General features: G+C 27.9%; 1 protein-coding gene across 1 annotated transcript; it reads left to right on the top strand.

The window, feature by feature from the left end:
* The first annotated feature begins 1,921 nt into the window (after positions 1-1,921).
* LOC135928184 (probable serine/threonine-protein kinase DDB_G0278845) lies at positions 1,922-15,294 on the top strand. Its single transcript, XM_065464564.1, has 9 exons — positions 1,922-2,159; positions 2,199-2,355; positions 2,408-2,526; positions 5,745-6,560; positions 10,098-10,945; positions 11,422-11,675; positions 12,921-13,175; positions 13,680-13,786; positions 14,015-15,294. Exons 1-9 carry the CDS (start codon positions 2,010-2,012, stop codon positions 15,014-15,016), a joined length of 3,708 nt encoding a protein of 1,235 aa, XP_065320636.1. The 5' UTR covers positions 1,922-2,009; the 3' UTR covers positions 15,017-15,294.
* Positions 15,295-25,187: the final 9,893 nt, after the last annotated feature.

Here is a 25,187-nt window from a genome sequence, read left to right as displayed (position 1 = left end):
TGTATTAATTTATATTTACAACATTTAAATTTTTTATACTTTATATATTTTAAAAGCTCAAAAAATTCAAATTTCAATTTTGGGTCATTTAGGTGATTCATATCGTGGGTTATATTCACTTTATATTTTATGATTCACATTTAAATGCCGGTTTATATATATAATTTTTTAATTCACATTAGTTTAAAATTGTGTATTAGAAAAGTTATTAATCCTAATAAATTTATGCTTAGTATTTTTAATTAAAAATATTATTTCTTAAAAAAATTTATTATCCCCCCCCCCCCAGACCAAATTCCTGCGTACGCGCCTGTGACCTAGTATTAAATTTAATTTGGGCTACTTTCAAAATATTTTAAATTTTTTAATGTAAATAGAATGGTATAATTATAAAAAATTGATTTATGCAAATAAGTCATTTTTGATAAAAGGTGGATATAATAATATATCTTAATTCTCATGCAACGAAATTATAAAATGGTTTATTTCTAATATCATATGTTGTATTTTTTTAGGGATTTTAAGGATCGAGTTAAATAAGAGTTAAAGATATATATTTAAGTAATAAAATAATGATCTTCATCACAATTTATAAGTGTATGTATATATATATCTAGGTAAAATTAATAGGATGCAAAAAACATTTGAATATTATTTCAGCAATGAAATAAATTAACTTTTACAATTATCGATACTTTAAATATTTGATTTATAGCCGCAAAACAATATACGAACCAATAAAATAATATTATAAATAAAAGACCTTTAAAATATAAAGTAGAATAAATAGAAGTACTACATGCATCGAAAAAAAAAATGTTGAAATAAAATTTATTCATATGCCAACAATTCATAAAAAAGGTTAACCAATAAGCCCTCCATACTAGTCTTTAGTAATTATAATTTCAATTTAAAAAACTTTAATTTACACTATATGGGGCTAATTGACCTAATAGTTGTAATTTGTAATCATAATTGGAATAATGGATTAACCTTAAATTACAGCAGGCCTTATTAAACTAAATAAATATAATTAATCATATAATAACAAAATGTATTAATATTATATATTACTAAGACTTACCAATTAATATGGCGATTATATTAAACAATTGTTATTAAATGAAATCTAAATCATTGTGATTACAATTTATTATTAATTTAAATGTTTGGAAAAAAAAATTAAAAAATTTAGGTGCTTGATTGATAAAAAAAAATTGAATTGATTAATTAATTAATTTAAATATTTGACAAAAAAAATTAAAAGTACGAATTTTTGAATGTAAAATAATGTGCAATTACAATGTTTTGAATACGCAGCTCTTCATCTTAAATACCAAAGCAATTGAATTGAGCTCTAAAATATATAGTAATTGTTTTCATATCGTCTCCATTAATTTTTCTTACAATAGTTATGAAAAAAAACATTTTTTTTGTGAACTACTTAGCTCAATAACAAAGGTTAATGCTTTATATTGTCTTGAATTATAGTGAGAATAATTATAACACAAAAGGTGGAAGAAGGGATGGAGGTTAAGGGGAAGATGTTAGGGTATTGAAATCTGGTTGAGATATTTGATAAGATAAAAATATTTGGCTTTACTGAGTAAGGTATTGAAAGTAATACTATAAAATTCAAATATTAAAAAATTTTCTATATAATTACCTTTTTCTATCAGTATTTTTATAATTATTATCTTTTTTTTTGAATTAGCACTTTAATTGAATTAAGTTAAATAATATTTTTATTTACTAGACCATGCTAATTTTCATAAATTGTAATAAAATATTATAAATCATTTTTTGAAATAATATTGTATTCAAAAAAATAATAATATTTTATTTATTTTTAACAAGCTGTCAAAATGAGTAACGAAGTCAACTATTACTATCATGTCATTCGATTTTATATTAGATACTTTATATTCATAAAATATTTTAAAAATTCCTATTCCTAATCACATACTAATGATGATTAAAACAATTATTTCAAAGTTATTCCTAACAATATGAATCAATATAAGAAACCATTGACTCGAAGTGTAAGCCAACATCATAAACAAGCATTAGAAGAGATTCGCAATAGTTTACTGCCGTTTGAGAATTTAAATGTATACAAAGAACGCCAATTTGCATTGGATATAAATTCCAACTCTGAAGTAGGAATTATATTTATATTTTTATATATTTAGAAAAAGCAAAGTAAAGATTATGAACAAATGGAATCTTACAAATTCAATGATGCTAATATAGCTTTAAACAAGAACAAATACACAAATAATATTAAATTAATTCAAAAACCAGATTATCAATTATCAACCTTTACATATCAATCGCACACAGAGAATCAAGCTTGTAAAATTATTAGATAAAATATTGATTAAAGTTATCTTACACTTTTTTATAGCCCCTTCACATAAATCATCTCCAAAGGTCACTAATTTAAATCTTCCTACGTGTGCATCTATATTATATTATCAATCAACGCCATTATCTTACAACACAAATAATTCAACAAGAATAAAGGTAGATTAGATTATTTTGATATTTAATAAATAAAAATTTCCCAATCTGACTCCTTCTGAAATAAAAATTAATAAACCTGTGGCTTGTAGGATGGTTCACGTCTTGGAAACATTTAATTCAAGTCTTTAATTGAGTTTGTATTGGGGATTGTATCTTGTACCTTTATTAAATGTTTTTTATTGAGTTTGTATTGAGGATGGTATCTTGCCTTAAATATTTTTATCTTCTATATAACCATAAAACTTTGTAGACAATAAGTTTTATTTAATTTTCAAAATAATATTTATACTAAATGCATTTTGTTCAAGTGGTGTAGTATTTAAGGTTATCAAAATCGAAGCTGATTCTTCATAGTTGTTTATTTTACATAATATTTCAGAAATATATACCTTTTTAATAAATTTAGCTTTTATTTTAATAATAGTATTGCTTATTTTTTTTGAAACATATGTTTTTTACATTTTCATAGCTTTATCATCATTTCACTCCATATTTATAAATTATACCTATTTTTTGATACTTAATTTTATAAATAACATAGCCTTAAATACTGCACCTTAGATCAAAACATGTTTACTATAAATTAGGCCTACCTATTATAAGACTTTTAATCTTAAATATAATTTTGAATTTATAGATTAATTGTTTATTGTTTTATATGGTTATTAATTTATATTTAATTTAAAAATAGTAAAAAAAAATGTGACTTAATTCCTGCTAAATAGTTAAAATCCTGCAAAGGCATTAAAATCTTGCAAAACAGTTAAAAGTTTATAAAATATATGCAGTATGTTTCATAGTGTTTTTTGCATTAACTTAGTGGGTTTGCTCAAATATCTAATATTAAATGCTTGTTGGTGTTAATATTTGTAATCTAATTACCTAGTAAAAAATATAAATAAAAAAATTTTACGTGTAGAAAAATAGTAAAAATTCACCCTTTATTAGTATTTTACATCTTTGATTTAAAAAAAAAATGGCCATAGGTAGAACCCTGCATAGACCAATATTCAGAAAAACTTGATATGGACTTTGGTTATTGATTTTAAACAGACTAAGACCTAGACAAGATACAAAATTATTTTTGTTTCTTAATTGAAAAATTGTTATTTATTTTAAGTATTATTTTTCCAATTTCCTTGAATTATCAGATTTCTTAAACAATTCAATAAAAAAAAATTGGACTTAGACCAATTTCTAAAATAAAATATTAGTTTAGGTTTGGATCTTTAAACAAAATTTTGGATTGATCAGCCAAAAAAAATTTCTCGGACCAGATTGGGTCAGACTAAAAAAAAATTATTGGATCAGATGTGTGCCAAATAAATAAGAAGCAATTTATATATAAAAATTTGAATAATTTATTTTGAAATGAACGATGTTTGATGTTCTGAAAGAGAGAAGTTGAAACTTGATAAAATGTTAAAACCAGAAGTGCAGACACTCGTGCTATTTATTATACAGTATTTGTCAATACTTTCATTTTATACAATACCACTGATTAATACCCAAAAGGATAATTTTTTATATAAATTTAATATATAAAATAAATAGCTTATAAAACCTTAAATCTATGAGAGGAAATAAAATTGATCTACAGATTAATAGATAAGAAAAAAGACTTTAAAAATAAAAATATTAGGCCTTATGATAAAGACAGCATTTTTAATTCCTTTTCCTATTTCTTTATCTTTTAAAAATTTTGTTGAGCAATAAAATTAGAATAAAGTATATAATGAAATTATATTATGACTACAGGTTTCATTTAAAAAGGAAAAGTATTTTATAACTGAAATTACATATAAAAAAGATGATTTTAACTTTTCTTAATTTAAAAAATTTTTGTATTGGTTATTAGCAAACAACGAATGCTATCCAGGCACTCCATTTAAAACCATCGTTGAAATTTTGAGATTAAAAAAAAATTTATTTCTTTTTCACTCAATAAATTGTGAATGAAAAACAAGATGTGTACCTATTAGAGATATGCGATGCCCAGGTCTGAAAAATTTTTATTAAGACCAGGTTAGGTTTTTTTTGTATTTTCTGTTGGAAAAAGTGACTGAAATAGGACATATTATGCAATTTATTGAGATGAATTCTGATATTTGATAGAAGTGATAATCCATAAAGTACAGTGTTTTTAATTTAACTATTACCCAATAGCCAAGCTGGACAACCATAGTAAAAAAAAAATTGAAACTGGACTGGGCAACAAAATCCCATTAGGGTCTTCCTCTGATAAATTCTCAGTTTGGAGACCTCTATTATCTATATAAACTATTCAACGAAAGATATTCTTTTCAAATATAGATTGATTATATATTTTTTTAAAGCATCTAAAATAGGATTTAACAAAAATCCTCAAATGATGAGCATTTGAAAATTTCTTTTTTTATTTTACATTTTAAAAAATTAAACTTCAAGATCACAAAACATTTTCTTTTAAAAGAAAGATTTGGATTTTCTGTGCAAAATATTTGATTGAAATCTAGCATTTAGCAAGTTTGTAAAATCCTGATCCAGATACAAATACAATCTTAAAAATGTAACTGAATAGATAGGGATACCATTTTCAATATTTTTAGATCCCTCGCCATCATGACCTATTTTTCTCGGATCTCATTCCAAAAGCATACCTCCTAAGTGTAAATTTATTACCTTATATGCCACCTCTTTTCCAAATGAATTATTTCTAAAAGTTATCGATCTCACCACTTAATGATTTTTTTTTTGAATAAAAATCACAAAAGATTTTCGTTTAATAGAAAGATTTGGATTTTTTATGCAAAATATTTGATTAAAATCTAGCATATAGCATGTTTGTAAAATCCCGACCCAGATACAAATACAATCTTAAAAATGTAACTGAATAGATAGGGATACCATTTTCAATTTCTTAGATCCCTCGCAATCATGACCTATTTTTCTCGGATCTCATTCCAAAAGCATACCTCCTAAGTCTAAATGTATACATATATATACACCTTATATGGCACCTCTTTTCCAAATGAATTATTTCTAAAAGTTATCGATCACAATGAGTCACCTCATAAATTTTGCCCTTAAGTCTATCCCCTCCCCTCATAGGATAATTTATTTTTATCACCACCTCCCCCTCTCCCATTTCCAATGCTAGTAATAAATTGTTAGACATTTTAAATATAACTCATCAAAAAAAATATACATATATAATGTGCTTAAAAATGATTTGACAGAGCGTTTATGACAGAGTGGAATTATCACGTGATAATCGATATGAGGTCCCATTTTCTCAACCCAAGAATAATAACGCCAACCCTTACGATTTACCCTTTAACTCCTTGTCGCTCTACCCGAACTTCAATCTTAATAATAATCGTTGCGGGCAAAATTTGGGCCTCCCGATTTCTCCCTTCAAAATTTCCTCCGACAATCAAGGCTGCACCAAATCCAATGCAAATGGCTACGACGGATTTTACTGTCCCAAAATGAGGCACCCTGATTTGGACGAAAACCAGCTCAAGGAGCTAGAAAAACGGGGTTCGCGGCTGGTGCTGATGCATTTGGCGGAGAGTCGCAAGGTTTCGATGCCTAGAGAAAACTTTGCGCAACCTTTACCCGTAACCTCGCGTAGCTTATACTCCGAATCCACCAGCCCGAAGCAAATCCACTACGAAAGCCTGACTAATAACGATTGCCCCGACAAAATGACGAATTTGACTCGTATCCGAAGCTTTAAAGAATTGCTCGAAACTTTATCTCATCCGGCTAACAATGAGACCGGAACAAAATTATCCGATCATTCCAGCGATAAAAGTAACAGTTCTTCCGATAATTGCAGATCGGCCTCGGATAATACGCGATTGCCATTGGTTGCCGCAGAAATCGCGAGCGCCGCCCCTTTCAGTGATCACGGTTACACGAAGCAAAGGATCAAAAATTATTCGCCCAGGGCATACAAGTTTTTCATGGAGCAACACATGGAGAACGTTTTCAGGAATCACAAGGCTAGGCAGGAGCGGCGTATGCAGCTCGAAAAAGAAATGGCGAAAGTTTGTTTTATTATAATAATATCGATTTTTTTTGCATGCTCGAATATTGTGTTAGGGTGATCTAGCCAATGACATATAATAATAACTAAACTGACCATGCATTCTTAATAATGCATTTGAAAGCGTCGTTGAATGCAAATCAGCTGGACCCGCCATTTTGTTAACCCATATGGTAATTATTCTCTTGTTAAAAGCTACTATTAAATTGATAACTTGCTTCCTTATTATCTCGATGATCAGGCAATTCTTTAATAAAGTTTGCGTCAGACACAGGAATAAATTGTTAAATTTTTTAATAATTATATGGGTAATCAAAATGGCATCCTCAGCTGTTTTAATTGATGTACACCTTTAATGAATGCATCGTCAGTCAAGTTATTATTATATTATTGGATCTAGCTCTCTCAAGAAATCTTAGTTAAAACGGGCTGAGTGACTTTCAAAAAAAAATTTAAACGTATACCGTTAATTATACTGACTGATCATTACGTTTCTGAAAAATGAGACGGTAACGCAAAAATCAATAAATGATTGACGTGTGTAACGAATCAAATCCAGATCTTAAGATAAAGATCGCAAATTATCTGCAAAATTTGAAGGTGTTCCTGAATCCTGCGAGTAGTTATTCTAATTTGAATATTTTGATAATAATTTTGAAAACGCGAGGAAAATAAAATATTTGGGAGTTACAACTTACAAGAAAATAAATTTGCCAAGATAAAGATGAAAATTTGTGGAGAAAAAAAATCATTTTTTTATGTCCATTTTCACTTTTTTTTTTTGGAAATAAACTTATTTATCTTTAACTTTATTAAATTTTATGGGGAATTCAATATATTCTTATTTTTAATGACATTATATATGTATCCAATAACAGTATAAATCAATAGAGGGGCTATTTCATAAACTTCAAAGATCTAATTTGGCCGGTAATGTATTCCGGCATATATAGAGTATTTACATTGAATTTCAGCCAATTTGATCGCGAACTTTTAAATTACTCCTTAGTAAAAAAAAATTACACAGAAATTTAGGGCAAATTTTCAATGTGGATATTTATATCGATTATATATGCTGGAAAGAATTTCCTGCTAAATTATTTTTTTTCTCAAATTTGTGAGGGTATTTTATAGTTTTATACATGCTGAAATTCATTTCCGGTTAAATCAATTTTTTTTATCAAATTTGGGTGTTTTATAGTTTTATACATGCTGAAATTCATTTCCGGTTAAATCAATTTTTTTAATCAAATTTGGGTGTTTTATAGTTTTGTACATGCTGAAATTCATTTCCGGTTAATTAGTTTTTTCGAACTTGCATTGCCGGTATTTTATAGTTGCAAACTGGACTGCCTTTCCGGTTAAATAATTCAAAAATTGAGAGATTTCCAGTCCCCCAATATATATATATTTCAAATAAATTTCTAATCCTTTTGACATTGGAATGGAATAAATATTAGGGGAATAAAATAAGTTAAATGAAATCGATCCTATATTTTGGATGGTCCAACTCAAGGATTTTGCCTATGAGAGCTGATTTATTCAAATTTCTATTCGCCTATTTATATTCACATGACCGTCAGGTTTTGACAAGTTAATAATAGAAAGCTGATTAAATTTTATCAAAGACCAATTTGAACTTACACCCCCCCCCTTCCATCCCCTTAACACATCAACCTTTAAATTCTTACTTCTCACTTCAGATACTTTTTTGATTGTAAAATACATTTTATCCAATCAAAAAAGTTTCTCTCGGTTGAACATTCCTAAAAAAATAACCAATAAGAATTCATTATTTAGAATATTATAACAGAAATAATCATTAAATCAATTTCACTTTAAATAACTAGCTTTCAAAACACAATCATGCATTTTGTATTAAATTGATGTATCGTTTACATAAAATAGCAACATCTGTTTATTTTTAAACAAAATAGGTTTTTAAATGCACAGATAATCTTATAAATTCTGTCTTATTTCACTTGCTATTTATACCAAAGTTAGATCCGATAAACTCGACTTACCGAGTTACGAAAATGGATTATTGCGAGTATTTTTTATAAAAAATGATCTCCTCCGGGTTTTTTTATAATGATCGCTCCGCCGGTTTTTAAAATGATTTTTCCGCCGGTTATTTAAAGTTTTCCTATGATGTTATTAGTAATTTAATATAATACCATGGGTTATTATAAAATGTAGGTAATTTAATATAATACCATGGGTTTATTATAAAATGTAGGTAATTTACTCATTAATGGTCATTTTTCAGCCATGATTACCTAAAAAAATTTAAATATTATTTATTCTAGTATAACTTAATAAAATACGTCATAAATTAGGAAAGAAATCTGAAGAGATAGAAAATGAAGAGAATTTTCCAAAATTTTATGATATATTGCATTTGTTAACAATATTGACATTTTATTTGAACAATCAATATGGATGACACGTGCGCCAGTAATCTTGGGTATATAATATCCACAAGTATTTTCGGGTAATTTAGTTTTAAATAGGAATTAGGGGATCCTGTACTGCACCCTTTTTATTCTCTTTTCAAGAATTTGATGACTGCGACACCAATAAAATGGCTAAAAAATAGGTCGCCACCATTTTTTTTTATCTCATTCACCACATCTAATATGACGTAGATTAACATAACTCTTATGAGAATTGTAGGAATTTATTTAGGTTGAATAAGAAAAAAATGAGTATTTTTACGAGAGAATATGAATGCATGCTTAGAGGGGTAATGGGTTCGCATGCTGACGTAACATTCAATATTGAATTCATACTCATTATTTTGGCCATAACTTTAATTGTTTCTAAGGGATTCAAAATTCCTTTCTCATAATCTCAGTGATGAGAAATCTAAAGTGTTTTCGATGATATAATGGCTTATAGAAGCATTAAGTTTGGAGGTATGATTCACTACAGTAGTACATTTTCAAAAATGCCGTAATCTGGACTAATAAATAATATATTTCAAAAAATTGAAATTTTTTTGAGGAATAATGGATATAGATGAATTTTCTGGGAATTTTTTTTTTACCTAAATATAAGATGAACAAAATTTTATTCTGGAGTTTGGTCAAGGCTGCACATATGGTACGCTAAGAATGTTAGGGCATGAACTCGGGAGCAAATTTGATGTGCCAACATTTAATGGAATAGGTTAAGGCATCTATAAGGAATACATTTATATTTAGTTGGAACAAAAATAAATTAACAAATTCTACGGCAATTGGGGAAGTCTGGAAACGTGTAGCAATTTTAAATATCCAAAATTGATGAAATTCTATGACATCTAAGCGCACTTAAAAAATAAATATTTCCCACTCTTTTGTGCTTACGTTATATAATAGAATCTATTATATTAAAAAATACATAACTTCAAAAATTAATATGTAAAATATCAATAAATAGTAATTGTATCATATATGTAGCAGCGTTATCTTCTTTCTTTCTTTCTTTCTTTGATAATGGTTCAATTCTGATGTAAATCGTTTGATACTTAATTATATCACGCCAATCACAATAGATAGGTCTTTCGGAGGAAGCCCAAGCTCAGATGCGCAAGATCTTGATCCGAAAGGAATCGAATTATATGCGCTTGAAACGCGGTGCCAAAATGAAGCGGGGCATGTTTGTCAAAATCAAAACTATAGGGGTAGGGGCCTTTGGAGAAGTTGCCCTTGTTTACAAACGCGAGATAGCGCCAGCTTCATCAAATACGTCATCCGTCAATTCCAATAATTTAGATAGCCCCGCCGATTCGCTTCAAGAATTGCACAACCTAAATTTTTCGCCAAACCTACAAAATTTGCCAACGTCGCACAACTCAAAAAATGGTGTAGGAATCGCGCACCACAGTTTGCAAAATGTGAACGACTTGCATGTGTCGCATAATTGTCGCGATTCGCAAGAGGTCATTTATAAAGAATCCAGACCGGAGTTATTAGAAATTTGTCAAACTATGCAAAGTTCCCCGCCAGATTTTTTGCCAAATGATAATCCAGTAGCAAACGTTTACCACGGGTTACCAGCGACATACGCATCTGGGGGAAGAGAAAGCAAGGAAAACTCTCCGTATTCAATACAAAACTACTTACAGGTCTCGCAAAATATTCCGCAAAATTCCCCGCTGCCCACTAGCGTTCTCAGCCAGACTCAATTGTCCCAATTACCGCTTTACGCCCTCAAAACACTCCGCAAAGCCGACGTTTACAAACGCAAGCAAGCCGGTCACGTTAAAGCGGAACGAGATATTTTGGCCGAAGCCGATACGGAATGGGTCGTCAAACTTTACCACAGTTTTCAGGATGATTTTAACCTCTACTTCGTTATGGATTACGTGCCAGGGGGGGATTTGATGTCGCTACTCATACGGTATTTTCGCAAAATTCATATGAACCATCTTGTTTTTTTTATTGATTGCAGGTTGGGAGGAAGAAATGTGAGAGGGGGGGGGAATAAGGGATTAAAGATCTGCAAATGTCAAATTTTTTAGGCATGGCAGGGCCAAATTCGTACCCGATCCATCTCCAATTTTTCTAAGATTACCCGGTTCGGCATTTTTTACATGAATTAACCCGAAATATATGTAGTTGAACACCAAAATAAACAACTATTTATAATTTTGGGGAGGGATTTAATTTAAAAAAAAAACACTAGACTTTATTGATTATTACTTCAATCACATCAATAATCCAGCCGGATAATTTTTTTCCATTACCCAGGTCAAGCATTGCAAATCTCCCCTAGAAAAAAATGATATTTAAAAAAAGGAAAATAAATTAAATTTTTTAAAATCCGAAAATGACCTTTAATTATATTTTTTAAAAAAAAATTAAACTTACTTCAAGTTTGGGCTTATTTTGCGAACGACCTCTAGCTCTATTTTACACGGCCGAATTGGTTTTGGCCATCGACGCTGTGCACGAATTGGGATTCATCCACCGAGATATTAAACCCGATAACGTGCTCATAGACAGGGGTGGACATATCAAGTTGACCGATTTTGGCCTTTGTACCGGCTTCAGGTGGACACACGATTCGAGGAATTATCATATTCCTACAGCTTTAATTTCCCCGAACACTGAATCCACTAGTAACTCCGGTAAAATGAATTTTTTTTAGCTAAGTTTAAATATTTTAAATGATAAAATATATACAAAAATCTATACCGTATTTCCCTTATATTCTCCCCTTTGAGCTGGGTAGTGTTGTTAAAAAAAACCTGATTTGTGTCTTTTTTTAAAAAAGGCCCGATTAAGATTTTAGCTAAAATAATATTATGTAAGCATCGAAATTTGGCAAATTGATGTCTAAGGATTTCTGGGATTTTGCTATGAGAAAATCTTTGGTTTGCTTAATGTTATTTTTGGTTATAATTTTAATCTGGCCATTTTTTTTAAAAATCTACCCTAATCTGGTTTTTTACCAACACTAGGGCTGGATTATAGCATATAATTTGTATTATGAAGAAGCATTATATAAGGGAAAAATAATAATAAAATTACGTTTAAGAGATTCAAAATTTCTTAGGCATTTGTAAGTTTGAATTTCTTAGTATATTTTTGTTCCTAAAGTAAATAATTATTTTTAAACCTGGAAAAAATTGGATAAACATTTTTTTCCCCCCACGAGAAATGGGGGGAGATTTTCTGCTTCCCTATCTTCCCTTGTCCGCATTGTCAAGATTTTATTCTTTTTAATAAGTCGTATTCGAAGGAAAGGTTTTTAAATCGTTTTATATTATTTTATACCATATGGCTAAGACCATCTTGATCCTTCTAAATTTGATAGTTTTTTAATAAATATATACACAGCTATTACTTATAAATTATGAAATTATTTAAGCAGACGATAAAAATTTTTTTAAAATATACCAACGCTTGAAATATCATTTTAAAACGCTCGATTTTTGACTTGCTATTTTTTAAACATTATACCCTCAAACACCACGACGCTTTGATATGGCCTTACGCTGCATTTCTAGTAAACGCGTTATCTTCAAGCGTTGCGTTATTTCAGCGTTATTACAGCTGATTCATTTATAAAAACTAATCCATGATAAAGCTAAAATAGAGATAATTATTTTAAATAATATTTAAGAAAAATTCTATTACCTTTTCAAACGAATTCGCTATTATTTTTATAATCGTATCCCATATTTATTATTAACGCATCGCAACATATGTTTTTAAAATTTTGTAATAGCGTTATCATCAAAACGCTACTTAACATAATGCGTTTATGATGCCTTTTTACCCTATGATGAGCCCCGTTATTTCTTAACATGAAATATAATGCCTAATAAAATTTACGTTTAATACAAACCCAATAAATAATGTTATCTCAGGTGCAATTCAGACCACTTCCTACCCTTTTGACACTACCCAAAATACAAATCCCAAGCACCTAGATCATACGAATCGCGATTTAAATGCCAATCATGAAGCAACTAGTTATCATATGTCCGAAAATAAGTATGAAGAAGTTTCAGGGAGTTCAAACTACCATAATCGCAGAATGACTGTGCATAGGAAAAGACGGTTGGCTCATTCACTCGTGGGAACACCTAATTACATAGCGCCTGAAATATTGTTGAGACAAGGTTAGTTTTAATGTTCCATTTTTTCCACTATTTTTTACCTTTTTGGAGGACCAATCCCACTCGGGGTCGAATCGAACCTCGATTATTAATTTTGATTTAAACAGACTCGAATCTACAAAATTATTTTTTAATAAAAATATTCTCTTTCAAACCTCTTTTATATTCCTTGCGCTTATAATTTTTTTTGCTTTTGATTGACGTACAAATATTTTACTTTTTTTTAACAATCAGTCTCGGATTTATTAAGGAAAGAAATTGCTCGTATTGGATCGACAAATTTTTTTCTTCGATTAGAGAAGGGGGGGGGGGGCTAAAAAAAATAGGTTCATGTTTTAACCTTTGCTAGCACTTTTCCCATATATTGCACTTAATTGAAGTGGGAAATCATAATTAATGAATATGGATAATGAATAAAAATGTGGATTTTGTTTCTATATTATGTTTAAAATAGAATTTTAAAATACCTTTATTTTATTAATAATATATATTTTTTTTTGAATAAAGCTTATGACAAATCATGTGATTGGTGGAGTTTAGGAGTGATATTATTCGAAATGTTGGTGGGTAGACCTCCATTTTTGGCCAATTCCCCGAGGGATACTCAAATTAAGGTAATATAATGTTTTATGTTTTATTTAAACGGAATCAATTTTTAGTTTTTAGATATTTTGTCGCTTTAATTATCTTTTTCAAATTTTGGTCTAAATCCTATTATTTATTCTCTCATGTCTTACATTTTTTTTTTCCCTTCCTAGATTACAAAATCATTAATCAAAATTTTTTCACATTTTATTGACTAATTTTTTTATTTTTTTAAAAAAAATCCTTTCCTAAAATAGGTAATTAACTGGCCTTCAACCCTTCGCATTCCGCCCCACGCTTTATCGACCTTATCCCCGTCAGCTGTTCACCTCATAAAGCACTTATGTAGGGACCAATCATCTCGCCTCAACAACGTTAAAGCCATAAAATCCCATCCGTTTTTTAAAGGTATCGATTTCTCGACTCTCAGGACAGAACGCGCGCCATATATTCCTCCCTTATCTCACCCCTTGGATACTTCTAATTTTGACGATTTCGATGGCTCCGATGATCTTGATAATGCTGACTTTCTAGACGAAAATTCGAATGATATAGTTGGGGTGGACTCTTCATATTCACGATTTCCCGCTGTCAGTGGCGAAAAGTTGCATTTGACCGGGAATAGTGAATATTATCCGGGGAAAGTAGGAACCGAACACAATAACGTGAATACGAAAAATTTATTGGATAATGGTGACTACTATGGTAAATTTACTGATAGCGATTTCTCCAATGATGGGTATGTTTACGATCAAAAATGCGATTCAAATATGAACATTTCTAGTGACCGTAATAATAATCGAAATGTGAATTTTATTGGTAATGGTAAAGCCGAAAAGCCTGTACAAAAACTCCTATCAGAAGAGGTAGAAGGTGAAGAGGAAGTAACACTTAAATACGCTCTTAATAAGGGGCAGGTCATTGCCAACCGATTTTATAGCTGTGGCGTAAAAATAGCGGATCAAAAAAATGGCCTATGGAATAAAAATAACAATAAAGCTGAACACGGCATTTTATCTAAGATGGAAGAAAATCGTGTCAATTTTTTTGAAACCCCGAAATTAGCTAATTTTAAAAATGAGATGGATAATAATGATCATAGGAAAAAAATGGAAGATTTTCCGACAACTGAGCACGGGAATGCTACCAAAATTCCTCCGAAAATGGAAGAAGAGCCTTTTGAGATGCCAGAGCATGCCTTCTTCGAGTTTACTTTTAGGAGGTTTTTTGATGGAGAAGTCAATATTCCAACTATTTGACACCCTTATTCTCTTTCCTGGTCCTGGTAGTCTTCTTCGACGCTGCAACGCCTTCAATGCTAAAATATAGAAGATATGATATCATTGTAAACATTTTTAAAATGCAGTACTAAAGATCTGCACCAATTTCGATACAGATATGAAAGACAAACAAAAGTAACGAATCGGGATATTTACAAAATGTTTTTCTAATTGGCCCTTTTTTCAAATCTGATACATTTTTTTTATACCCAAAATCTATTTTATACTCTAATAAAAATAAAATATATTACTATAATAGGAAAATTTACCAATAATTTGTACAATAACAATACAAAAAATTTGTTTTTGCCTTTTTAAATAAAATAATATTAATATTAATTAATGCATTTTATATATTTTTGCTACCAATAATATTTATCAGAAAAAGATATATATATTATCATTATTTATAGATAAAATCACGAACTGATGTATAGTAATTTATGTATAATAATAATGTTTAAAAAAATATTTTAAGCATGTTTGATTTAGATGAATAATTTTTTTTGTTTTAAATTTTTTATTATTTAATATAATCATTTGTTATTATATATATATATTAGTTTTTTTTAAAAATAGTATTACAAAAAATGAATAGAATTAATTATAATTATTACTATACATGATATTTAATATTGTTTTTTTTTTAAAAAAATTGATAAAATTAATAACCTCTTATTAAAGATTGAGTTTTCGCGCCTATAATGTTCCCCATATTTTGTAGCAAGTTCCTACTCTCTAAAATTATTTTCTTTTCGGTCTTAACGTCTCCTACTTTTTGAGCTATAAATTTCTCTTTGCCCGAGAAATTTTAGTAAGCCCGTTATAACCGTATTTTTTTCCACCCAAAAAAATAATATCAGGGATTAATATTGACACTATTCATATATATTTTTTTACATGGCTATTTTTTTTTCAAAATTTCTTAAAAAATATTTTAATTTATAATTTACTGTGATAAATTTTTATTTATTTATTTATTACGATTTTAATTATAAAAAATTAAGTTTATTATTTGCATAGTTTTAAAAAATTATGATTGACATTTTTGTGGGTTAGCGCCATAGTAATGGATGCTTCCATCCGTTCCTTTTAATCATTACTTCGGAATCCGAAAATCAACAAAATGGAGCCGAGGTCTTATTCCATTATACCATGCATCGAAATATAGAACCAATTTTATCTCAAAATGTGATAATTTTGAACACAAATAATAAAATATTAGAAAATCAAGATATTAAGAGCGAATATAATACGGTTAAAAAAATATTATAGCTATATAAACAGATATGCATATCAGAATAAAATTAAACATTTTATAATGATTGAAAAGGTTAATCAAAATATCTTCCATAAATAAAAATGTAATCATCTATATGATTGCTCCAATTTTTTAATAATTTGTTCTGTGTTAGGGATTAGATCTCGATGAGTAAAGCTAGTCTATTCAATCAGTTTTAAGATATCGTACTTTTGATATAGGGTTTTATTCTCCATAAGAAGAAAAGGTCATCTCATTTGTGCTTGTACTAATTAATATTATTGCTAAAATATACATTTTATTAATTTGGGAAACTTATAAAATATATTTTAAAGTATGCATTCTTCAACTGTATTTCATAGAGGATTATTAACAAAAAATGAAACTTTCATTTATACCATTTAAATTCTGAAATTAATTGACCTTCAGATACATTTGTATCTTATGAATAAAATTTAGCTAAATATTTAATTTATTGATATCAAGATTTGATATATCATCAGATCAGAGGGAGTTATAAGATCAAATTGATAGAGCCATTTGATAAATCACAAATTGTCCATTGATTTGAGTCAAAATTAAATCCAAAAGTGGAATAAAAACGGTTATTTGATAGTAATACTCAATTAAGTCTATGTTAATAATGTAACGATTTATTTATCTATGAAAGTCGAGGTTTATGAATCTCAAAATCATAATTTCACTTCAACAATTACATAAATCTCGGAAAATTCTTGGTCGATATTATCTTTTGGTTTCAATGTTATAATAGAATAATATTCGCCATTCTCAAAACTTCAGTCAAATCCATATTTTTGAAAAATATATATTGCAATTAAAAAAAATGGCGATCATATTAAATCTAATAATGTATCCGCTTCATATGAAATATCTGTTTTAGATGATTCAGATATTTCTCCATCTGCATCCAATAAATTCTCTACCAGCTTTATGTCGAAGGCCCCATTTGTATAGCATAAGAAATCTCAGAAATAATTATATTCAGAAAATTCCTTCCTATTTGAATATCTGAACATTTTATACACTAGAAATTTTATCATAGTTATTAATAGGAATAAATTAAATAGAGATATTTTTGGCTGATGAACTATCCTATATCAAATAGTGTTTTAAAGTTTTAAAAATGTAAAAACATAAATTTTAAATCGTGAGATAAAATATAAATATACAAGAAATAAATATTTAAAATTAATTTTTACTTTTTGCTAATATTTAGAATAGAATATAATCTACTTAAAATAGAATACTTACCAATTTATGAAGCCCTTTTATATTTTTTCAAAAATTCTTCCTACAGGGTGGAGGGGGTTTTCCTCCTCTTCCACCCTTGCTGGCTACAGTCCTTAGCTCTTTTATTTTTTCCAAAAATTTTGTAATATGGGGGAGGGTTCCAAACCCTCCCCTTCCCCACAAATCCATACTTGGCTACGCACCTGTCTATAAAAATTTTAATATAGTTATTTGAAGATATATTCCATAAAATTGTAATAAAAATTTAGTAAAGAAGAAGAAGAAAAATACATTTTTAATTATCCTTAGAATTTATTAATATATACATATTACTATGCATCTGCTCTACCCACCAAATAGAAGGTTATTCCCAGTAATCTCAATAGTAGCTTCCAAACTAAAAATAACGTATAAACATATATACTTTAACAATTTGCAGGAATTACTAATGTCAAAAATTTTATAATTCTGAATTCTTTTGATGAATATGTTGGTATGTCTTGTAGATGCTAAACAGATTTTACCTACTTAATAAAATAAAAAAATTGTTTTGAAATGCATTCTAAGTATATTTTTTAAACAAAGTATTTAAATTGATTTTATTTTATGAGCAATTTTTCTTATACTTTGTTCAGTCTGCACGGCGTCTAAAACAGTTAGGCGGTTTAATAAATAGGTATAAATCAAGATTTTAATCAAAAAATATTATTTAAGCTTCAAGATTTTGTCAAAACAATGCCAAACTTTCTGTTATATCTACTATCAAAATCTCGAGGATTGGATAATAATTTATTTGGCGAAATATTGATTTCGCTGAACTTTATCAAAGAACACCAAATGAGACTATTTTAGAATTGACAATCAAAAACGTGGGAAAAACTTCATTAGATAACCTTGATGTTATAAATGTTTTGGAGATGTGGCTCTAATAAATAATTTGTAAAAACGTATAGAAAATCTTGATATAATCATTTTAAAATTTTAAAGGGTCTAATGGCGCCTGTGCAGATTTATCCGATTTAGAAAAAAATGGGTCATGATTTTAATCAACTAAATATTACTTAAGCCTCGAGATTTCGCTAAAAGGATCAGACCTTTTTGCCATGTTTCGATAATTTTATCTTTCAATTTGGCCTTTTTTCACCTTCATGGGCTGAAAATATAAATATTTTTTAAAATTCTCAAATTAAAATAATTTTTAATGTTACAGACTAATCGGTCGTGATGAAGTATATTTAGTAATTTAATAACAGGTGTTTTTGATTATTATTTCACTCATTCATTAATCACGTTTTTGCGAAAATTTAAATTCCTTGGATTTTGAAAAAATAAAGTAAAATAAAATTCATCAAAACCACTGTAACAATAATAGATTTTTTTTTAATTTATGAAGATTACATTTTTATTTATTTCTCAAGTCTCTTGTTGATTTTCTATAATTTTTGTATTTTTTAATGGAACTATTTTTGGGATAATGTGATTAATTATTTAAAAAATACACTAGTAAACCTTATTAAAAGTATTTTTCCCCTTATAAATAACACAATTTTAATGTTATATATATTTTGTGATGAATAAGTTGCTACTTTCTTTATCTAGAACAAGTCAATACTTGTTTATATACCTTTACTTAATTATTTTTAACAATAATTTATAAAAATATAATTTAAATTATATGTGTTAGTATCAGAGACAAACTGATAAATCTCACATCTCCTTCTACAAAGAAAAATATTTATGGGTCCCTCATTATTAATGCATTCCATCTATTTTCTAACATTTTTCACCCAGTGCCATTTACTAATTATATAAATAAGGCAAAATAATATAATAAAAATTTGCATTTTACTTTTTCCATAGATTTAAATAGATATATTTACATTAATAAAAGTGTTCATAACCAAAAGCATCTTTAGTCTTGCTCAAATATGCATGCCGGGGAGAGGGGATTTTTAGATTTATATTAATATAAAAGAACATAATGATACTAAACCAAAAAATTTTCATCATTAGCTCACAGTGATACAAATAACATTTGAGAATGAAGAAATAATAGAGAATGATTATGCATGAATTTCATGTTTTTATTAGAAATAAAATGTAAATTTTTAAATTTAATCTTTTTACCTGGTTTTTTAAGTTATAAACATAAAACATAATTTTATTTGCAAGTAAATTAATAAATGTGTAAATGTTTTCCATAAAGAACAATACTGTTATTTAATTAAATCAGACAGAATAAATTATATATATATAAAAAGAAACATTTAGAATGTCCAAATAATTAAAAATAAAGGTATTTATAAAATGGTACACGTTTTGTGCCACTATAACTATCGAAGGCTTTGATTTTGTGATGCATATGCTGTACCATTGAGATATAACGATATTTATTCCATTTTGTTAAAATTAAAATAATAATAATAATCTAACATAGTTTACATTAAATTATATTATTTGGAATAAGAATAATTATCATAAATGGGCAAATATTAAATAAATATGATTTATGATAAAATACTCTTTAATCAATTTATACTTCTATAAACATGGTTTATTTATAAAGCTAACAGGAAAACGGAAATAATTAACAGCATTTGCCTTAGAAGTTATTTTTCCTCTTCGAGGACATATATTTTAGAATTTATTATTATAAAATTTGATTTTTAATTATTTTTTTTTATAAAAAAGCAGTAATTTAATAAAATAAATTAAATTTTGTTAACTCTATTAATACTTAAATAATTTTCTTCAGCGAATTTGAATCTTCTTCTTTTCATAGATCAGGATTCATAATTTTATAGTTGATAAATAAATGTTATTGGTTACTTAAACTTTTTAACAAACACTACCATTTTTAAAAACATTTGAAAAAAAATTTAAATTATAAAAAACGTGCGATAAAGTGATAAATTTTTTTTAGTATAATATAATATATATGTTATATGGGGATTCGGAATCTCTTGATTTTAAATCCTTTACCGAGGAAGATTTACCGGAAATGTATTCTAGCATGTGTAAAATATTTACCCTAAAATTCCAGGCCATAGACATTTTAGTATTTTTTAATTTATGTGAAAAATCCATATAATATTTAATATAAATTAGAAGTAGTTCTAAAGTTCGTGGCAAAATTGGCTGAAATTTATAGTGTAAATACTCTACACATGCTAGAATACATTTCCTGTTAAATCGGATTTTAAAATTTTAGTGTCATTTTTTAAAAAAAAAAATCCTCAAAAAAAGAGTAAGAGAAGTGAGAGATGTGAGAAAACGTGAGTGGGTAAAATAAAAATAGATATAAAAATCTTTAGAATCACTTCCAAAATCGTAATATCTGAAATCTGACAACCCTGCCTGGAATCGATCCATATAAATTCCTGATTCAAATAGTTATTACAAAGTTATAAATCTTTATTTTATTTTTTTCTTTAAATTTGTTAGAAAATTAAGAATATTTTTTTTGTTTATCTTGTTTTTATAACCTAAATAAATAATATTATGATATAACAATTTATCATCCTAATTTTTTTTTTTTTTTAAAAAAACCCATGTTACTCCTTTTTTTTATAGATGATTTATTAAAAATTAATATTTTCATATAAAAAAATAAGAAAGAAGGAATGGGAAGTAGTGATCTGCGTCGGGCGTAATTTTTTAAGCCCGGACCGAACCCGAAATTTTTTTAAATACCGGTCCTACCCGAATTTATTAAAATATAAAAGTTAATTCTTTTAAGATATTATAATTACTCAAAATAAAAGATATGTTATATTGCGCCTAGTTTCTATAAATAAATTAACATATTTTTTATTTAACGTAAAAATTCAACATTAAAATTGATAAATTAAGATATATTTAACAAAGCCCACCCGGCCCGAATTTTTTTTAAAAAATATTAGGCCCGAATAAACCCGATCCGTTGTAACCGGGATTGGTTCGGGTCGGATACGGGCTGGGCCTACTTTTTGCAGATCTCAAATGGGTAGAACGAAAGAAATAAATAAATTATAAAAGAGTTTTAAAATACGATTGAGGTCAGGATTGTATTTCTTTTAACTCAATATTTTATATTTTATAAATTAAACAACAACAAAATAAAACGCCATGCCATTTATGGATCACATTTCTTCATTAATCCTCTTGTCACCTTCTTACACATCATTAATTTTTTTTATATATATATAGTAGATAAATAGATTAAATAATGATTTATAAATTTAAATATAATCGATTATATATATAATTTTTTTAAATTGAAAAAAATAAAGTATGATCTAAACAAATTATTTATAATTACAAACCATTTTTTTTTTAAAACACCTTTTATTTTTTTTAAAAATAGACCGAAACCAAAACCCGGGTAGATCTAGAAAACCGTTATTAGGAAAACCCGAAGTCCCTCTTAGTAAAATTTCTAGAAACAGGAATTCGAACCCGGATAAATCTAGGAAATCGGTGTCCGAACTTGGCTAGCCCTTCCTTTTAAAATTTGATGGCAACAAGAACCAGAACCCATTTTTTTAAAAAAAATTTAACTTGAATACAAAAGAGAAAAATTCGTATTGTTTTATTTAAGGTTTTTAAATTTAAATATTGCGTTTTTAAGAATCCAGATAAGCTATCCATCCTGTATATTTAGATATATTTTTTATCGGGTTTGATCCAACCCCAGTTAATTATTATTTATCTTTTTTATAGGTTCACGAGCCTGTAAAGTAATGTGTTTTAATCGAAAGCGGAAAAAATGGGATAACGCTCGAGGAAAATAAAATTTGGTATTATATTTCTTGGGGAAAAAAATACTTAAAAAACGAAATAATTTCAAATTTTATATCTAGCACCAAATCATCGATCCTAATTAAAAAAAATTAAGGGCCGAAGAGTGCTTGCTTGAATCCGCCCAGCGCAAAATTTGATTCGACTGGGTTCTCATAGCGCTAGCTACGCTCTAGCATAGCGTATTTATTGTTCATGGGCGGCGATAATTTTTTTTTGTACTAATTCTTTTCAATTATTTTGAGCAAAAAAAAAAATTAACTATACCTGGCTCGAATAACAAAGATGTCGTCGCCTACCCAATACCGACAGGGACCGGGGTAATTTGAGCTCATATTAAAAGAAGATACCGTTAGTTTATTTGTTCCACTAAACACAACTAATTATTTATTTTTAATTTCATACAAAATACAATGCGAATTTTTTTTTTAAAAAAAAAGAAGAATTAAAATAAGAAGATAGATAAAAAAAAATATGTTACACATTTTTTAAATTAAATTTTAATTGTTACGTAATCAAGATGTTTTAGTTAACCCTTTCATCTTTACGCAAACAGATAAGATAAAAATTAAAATAATAAAATAAAATACATTTTTATTTTACATATTTTTTTTTCTTCTCTTTTTTTCTTTTTATCTTTTCTTCAATTTATTTTTTTCGCACTTTCATTTTCTTTTTAGTACCCCCCCCCCTCAACCTCCATAGATAACATTGGTTATCTTTATTTAGCAAAACGTAACAATTTTTTTTTTTTAAATTATAATTAATTGGACGTACACCGCTTCCCGACTTTGTTCGAATTGTCACCTTCTTTCGCGAATAAAACCGAGATAATTTTTTTTTGTAATTATTGTCATGAAGATTCTTATCTTCATATATAATTATATAAAAGTATATAATTAGTATTTTGTTAAATAGTGTAGTAAAATTAATGACATATTATAATACCAAGACTGACGATACATTCATTTAAAAGTGTACATCAACGAAAACAGCTGGGGACGCCATTTTGATTACCCATATCATTATTAAAAATTTTAAACGAGAGGCCAGTTTATTCCTATGTCTGACCCAAACTTTATTTAAAGAATTGCCTGATCATCGAGATGATCAGGAAGCAAGTTATCAATTTAAATAGTAGTTTTTTTTAACATGCGAATAATTGCTATACGGATTACCAAAATGGCTGGTCCAGCTGATTTGCAATCAACGACGCTTTCAAAATGCAATATTATGAATGCATCGTCAGTCTAGCTATTTATATGTCATTGGAGAGCACTAACCCTAAACTTTATCGGAGGTCTTTAGGGTTTACTTATATTGTAGACCTTTGCCCGTGTTAAATTTTTTTATAAAAAATAATTTTGTTTTTTTTCCTTTCTATTCTATTCTATTTTTATTTTATGAAAATTGAATTTTGAATTTAAAAAAAAAATATTTCAAAATTATTGTTTACGAGCTATTATATTGTATTTTATGTTTTCGCGTTTAGTGTTGTTAAACGGCTCGTTTTGAGCCGATTTTTAAAAACGGCTAACTCACTATTTTATCCAGAATAATATAACTGAAGCCTGAAGATTTTGCTTGTAGAAGGAACCAAGGTTAGGACATCTGTTAGCGAAATATCAAGACTTAGGCTATATTTTTCTGCCTAAAAAATAGAGTTAGCCTTTAACAACACTAGTTAGCGTCATTGTGTTTTTTTTCCACCAATCGTTTACTTTTTCAATTTATTATTTTTTTTGAGCGCATTTTTTTTAAATTTAAAAAATCTGATTTTACCGGAAATGTATTCCGTCATTTAGTGTTGTTAAACGGTTAACTCAATATTTTACCCAGAAAAATATTGCCCAAGAAGCCTCGAGATTTCGATAATATATGCCTAGACCTTTGTCCCTTCTATGAGCAAATTCGTCAGGCTTGCGTAATATTTTTCTGGATGAAATTTTTTTTTAGCCGTATTTAAAAGTCGGCTCATAACGAGCCGTTTAACAACACTATCCGTCATGTTTGGAATACCTACTCTAAGAATTTCGGATAAATTTTCCTTTATCATATATATTTTTTAAATAAATTATAAATGACTCAAATGTTAACAGCAAAATTGTCTACAATTCATAAAGATAGGTATTCCAAACATGATAGAATATAATTCCGGTAGAATCCGATTTTTAAATTTAAAAAAAAAACGCGCTCGAAAAATGAATAAAAGTGGTAAAAATAACACATTGATCCTAACGTATGCATGGAGAGGTGGCGTGGAGGGGTAGGATTTCTATTAACTTTAAATTATATTTACGAAAACAGGCCAATTTCCATTTTGGGATTGAATAAATTGAAATATAAAATGATGTATATTTTCTTTCTTTCTTTCTTTCTTTCTTTCTTTCTTTCTTTCTTTCTTTCTTTCTTTCTCTCACTTTCTATCCGGAGTTTGAAATACTTTTCAAAATAAAATAAATATATTTAAAGATTTACGATATCTCCCAAAGATCAAAAAAAAAATTAAGATTTTTCTTTTTTTTTTGGAGAGATGGCTCAAGCATGATTTTATATTTTCATAAAGCTTTTGATAATTTTTATGCGTGAAAAATTATTTCATGATTGAAAGGGGAAAACAATAATCTATTTGGAAGCCAAAAAAATTTCTTTGATGATATGTTTTTCCGAAAAATCTGGTTAAAACGCCATGAGTCGGGACTCCAACCCAACGGGTCGGTTTTGTCCGAACCGACTCGGCTAAGTCGTTTAACAACCCCTAACCACACTTTCAGTATAATAAAAAAAGATAATAATTAAATTCGATTATTAGGATAGGATATAAAGACGACTTTAGTATAGTGAGAGAAAAAACCTATG

This window comes from Gordionus sp. m RMFG-2023, chromosome 4 (assembly GCF_954871325.1).
Source record: "Gordionus sp. m RMFG-2023 chromosome 4, tfGorSpeb1-WG-v2, whole genome shotgun sequence".
Taxonomy (NCBI): domain Eukaryota; kingdom Metazoa; phylum Nematomorpha; class Gordioida; order Chordodea; family Parachordodidae; genus Gordionus; species Gordionus sp. m RMFG-2023.
Note: the sequence above shows the minus strand (reverse complement) of the source record. Positions and strands in the feature narration are given on the sequence as shown.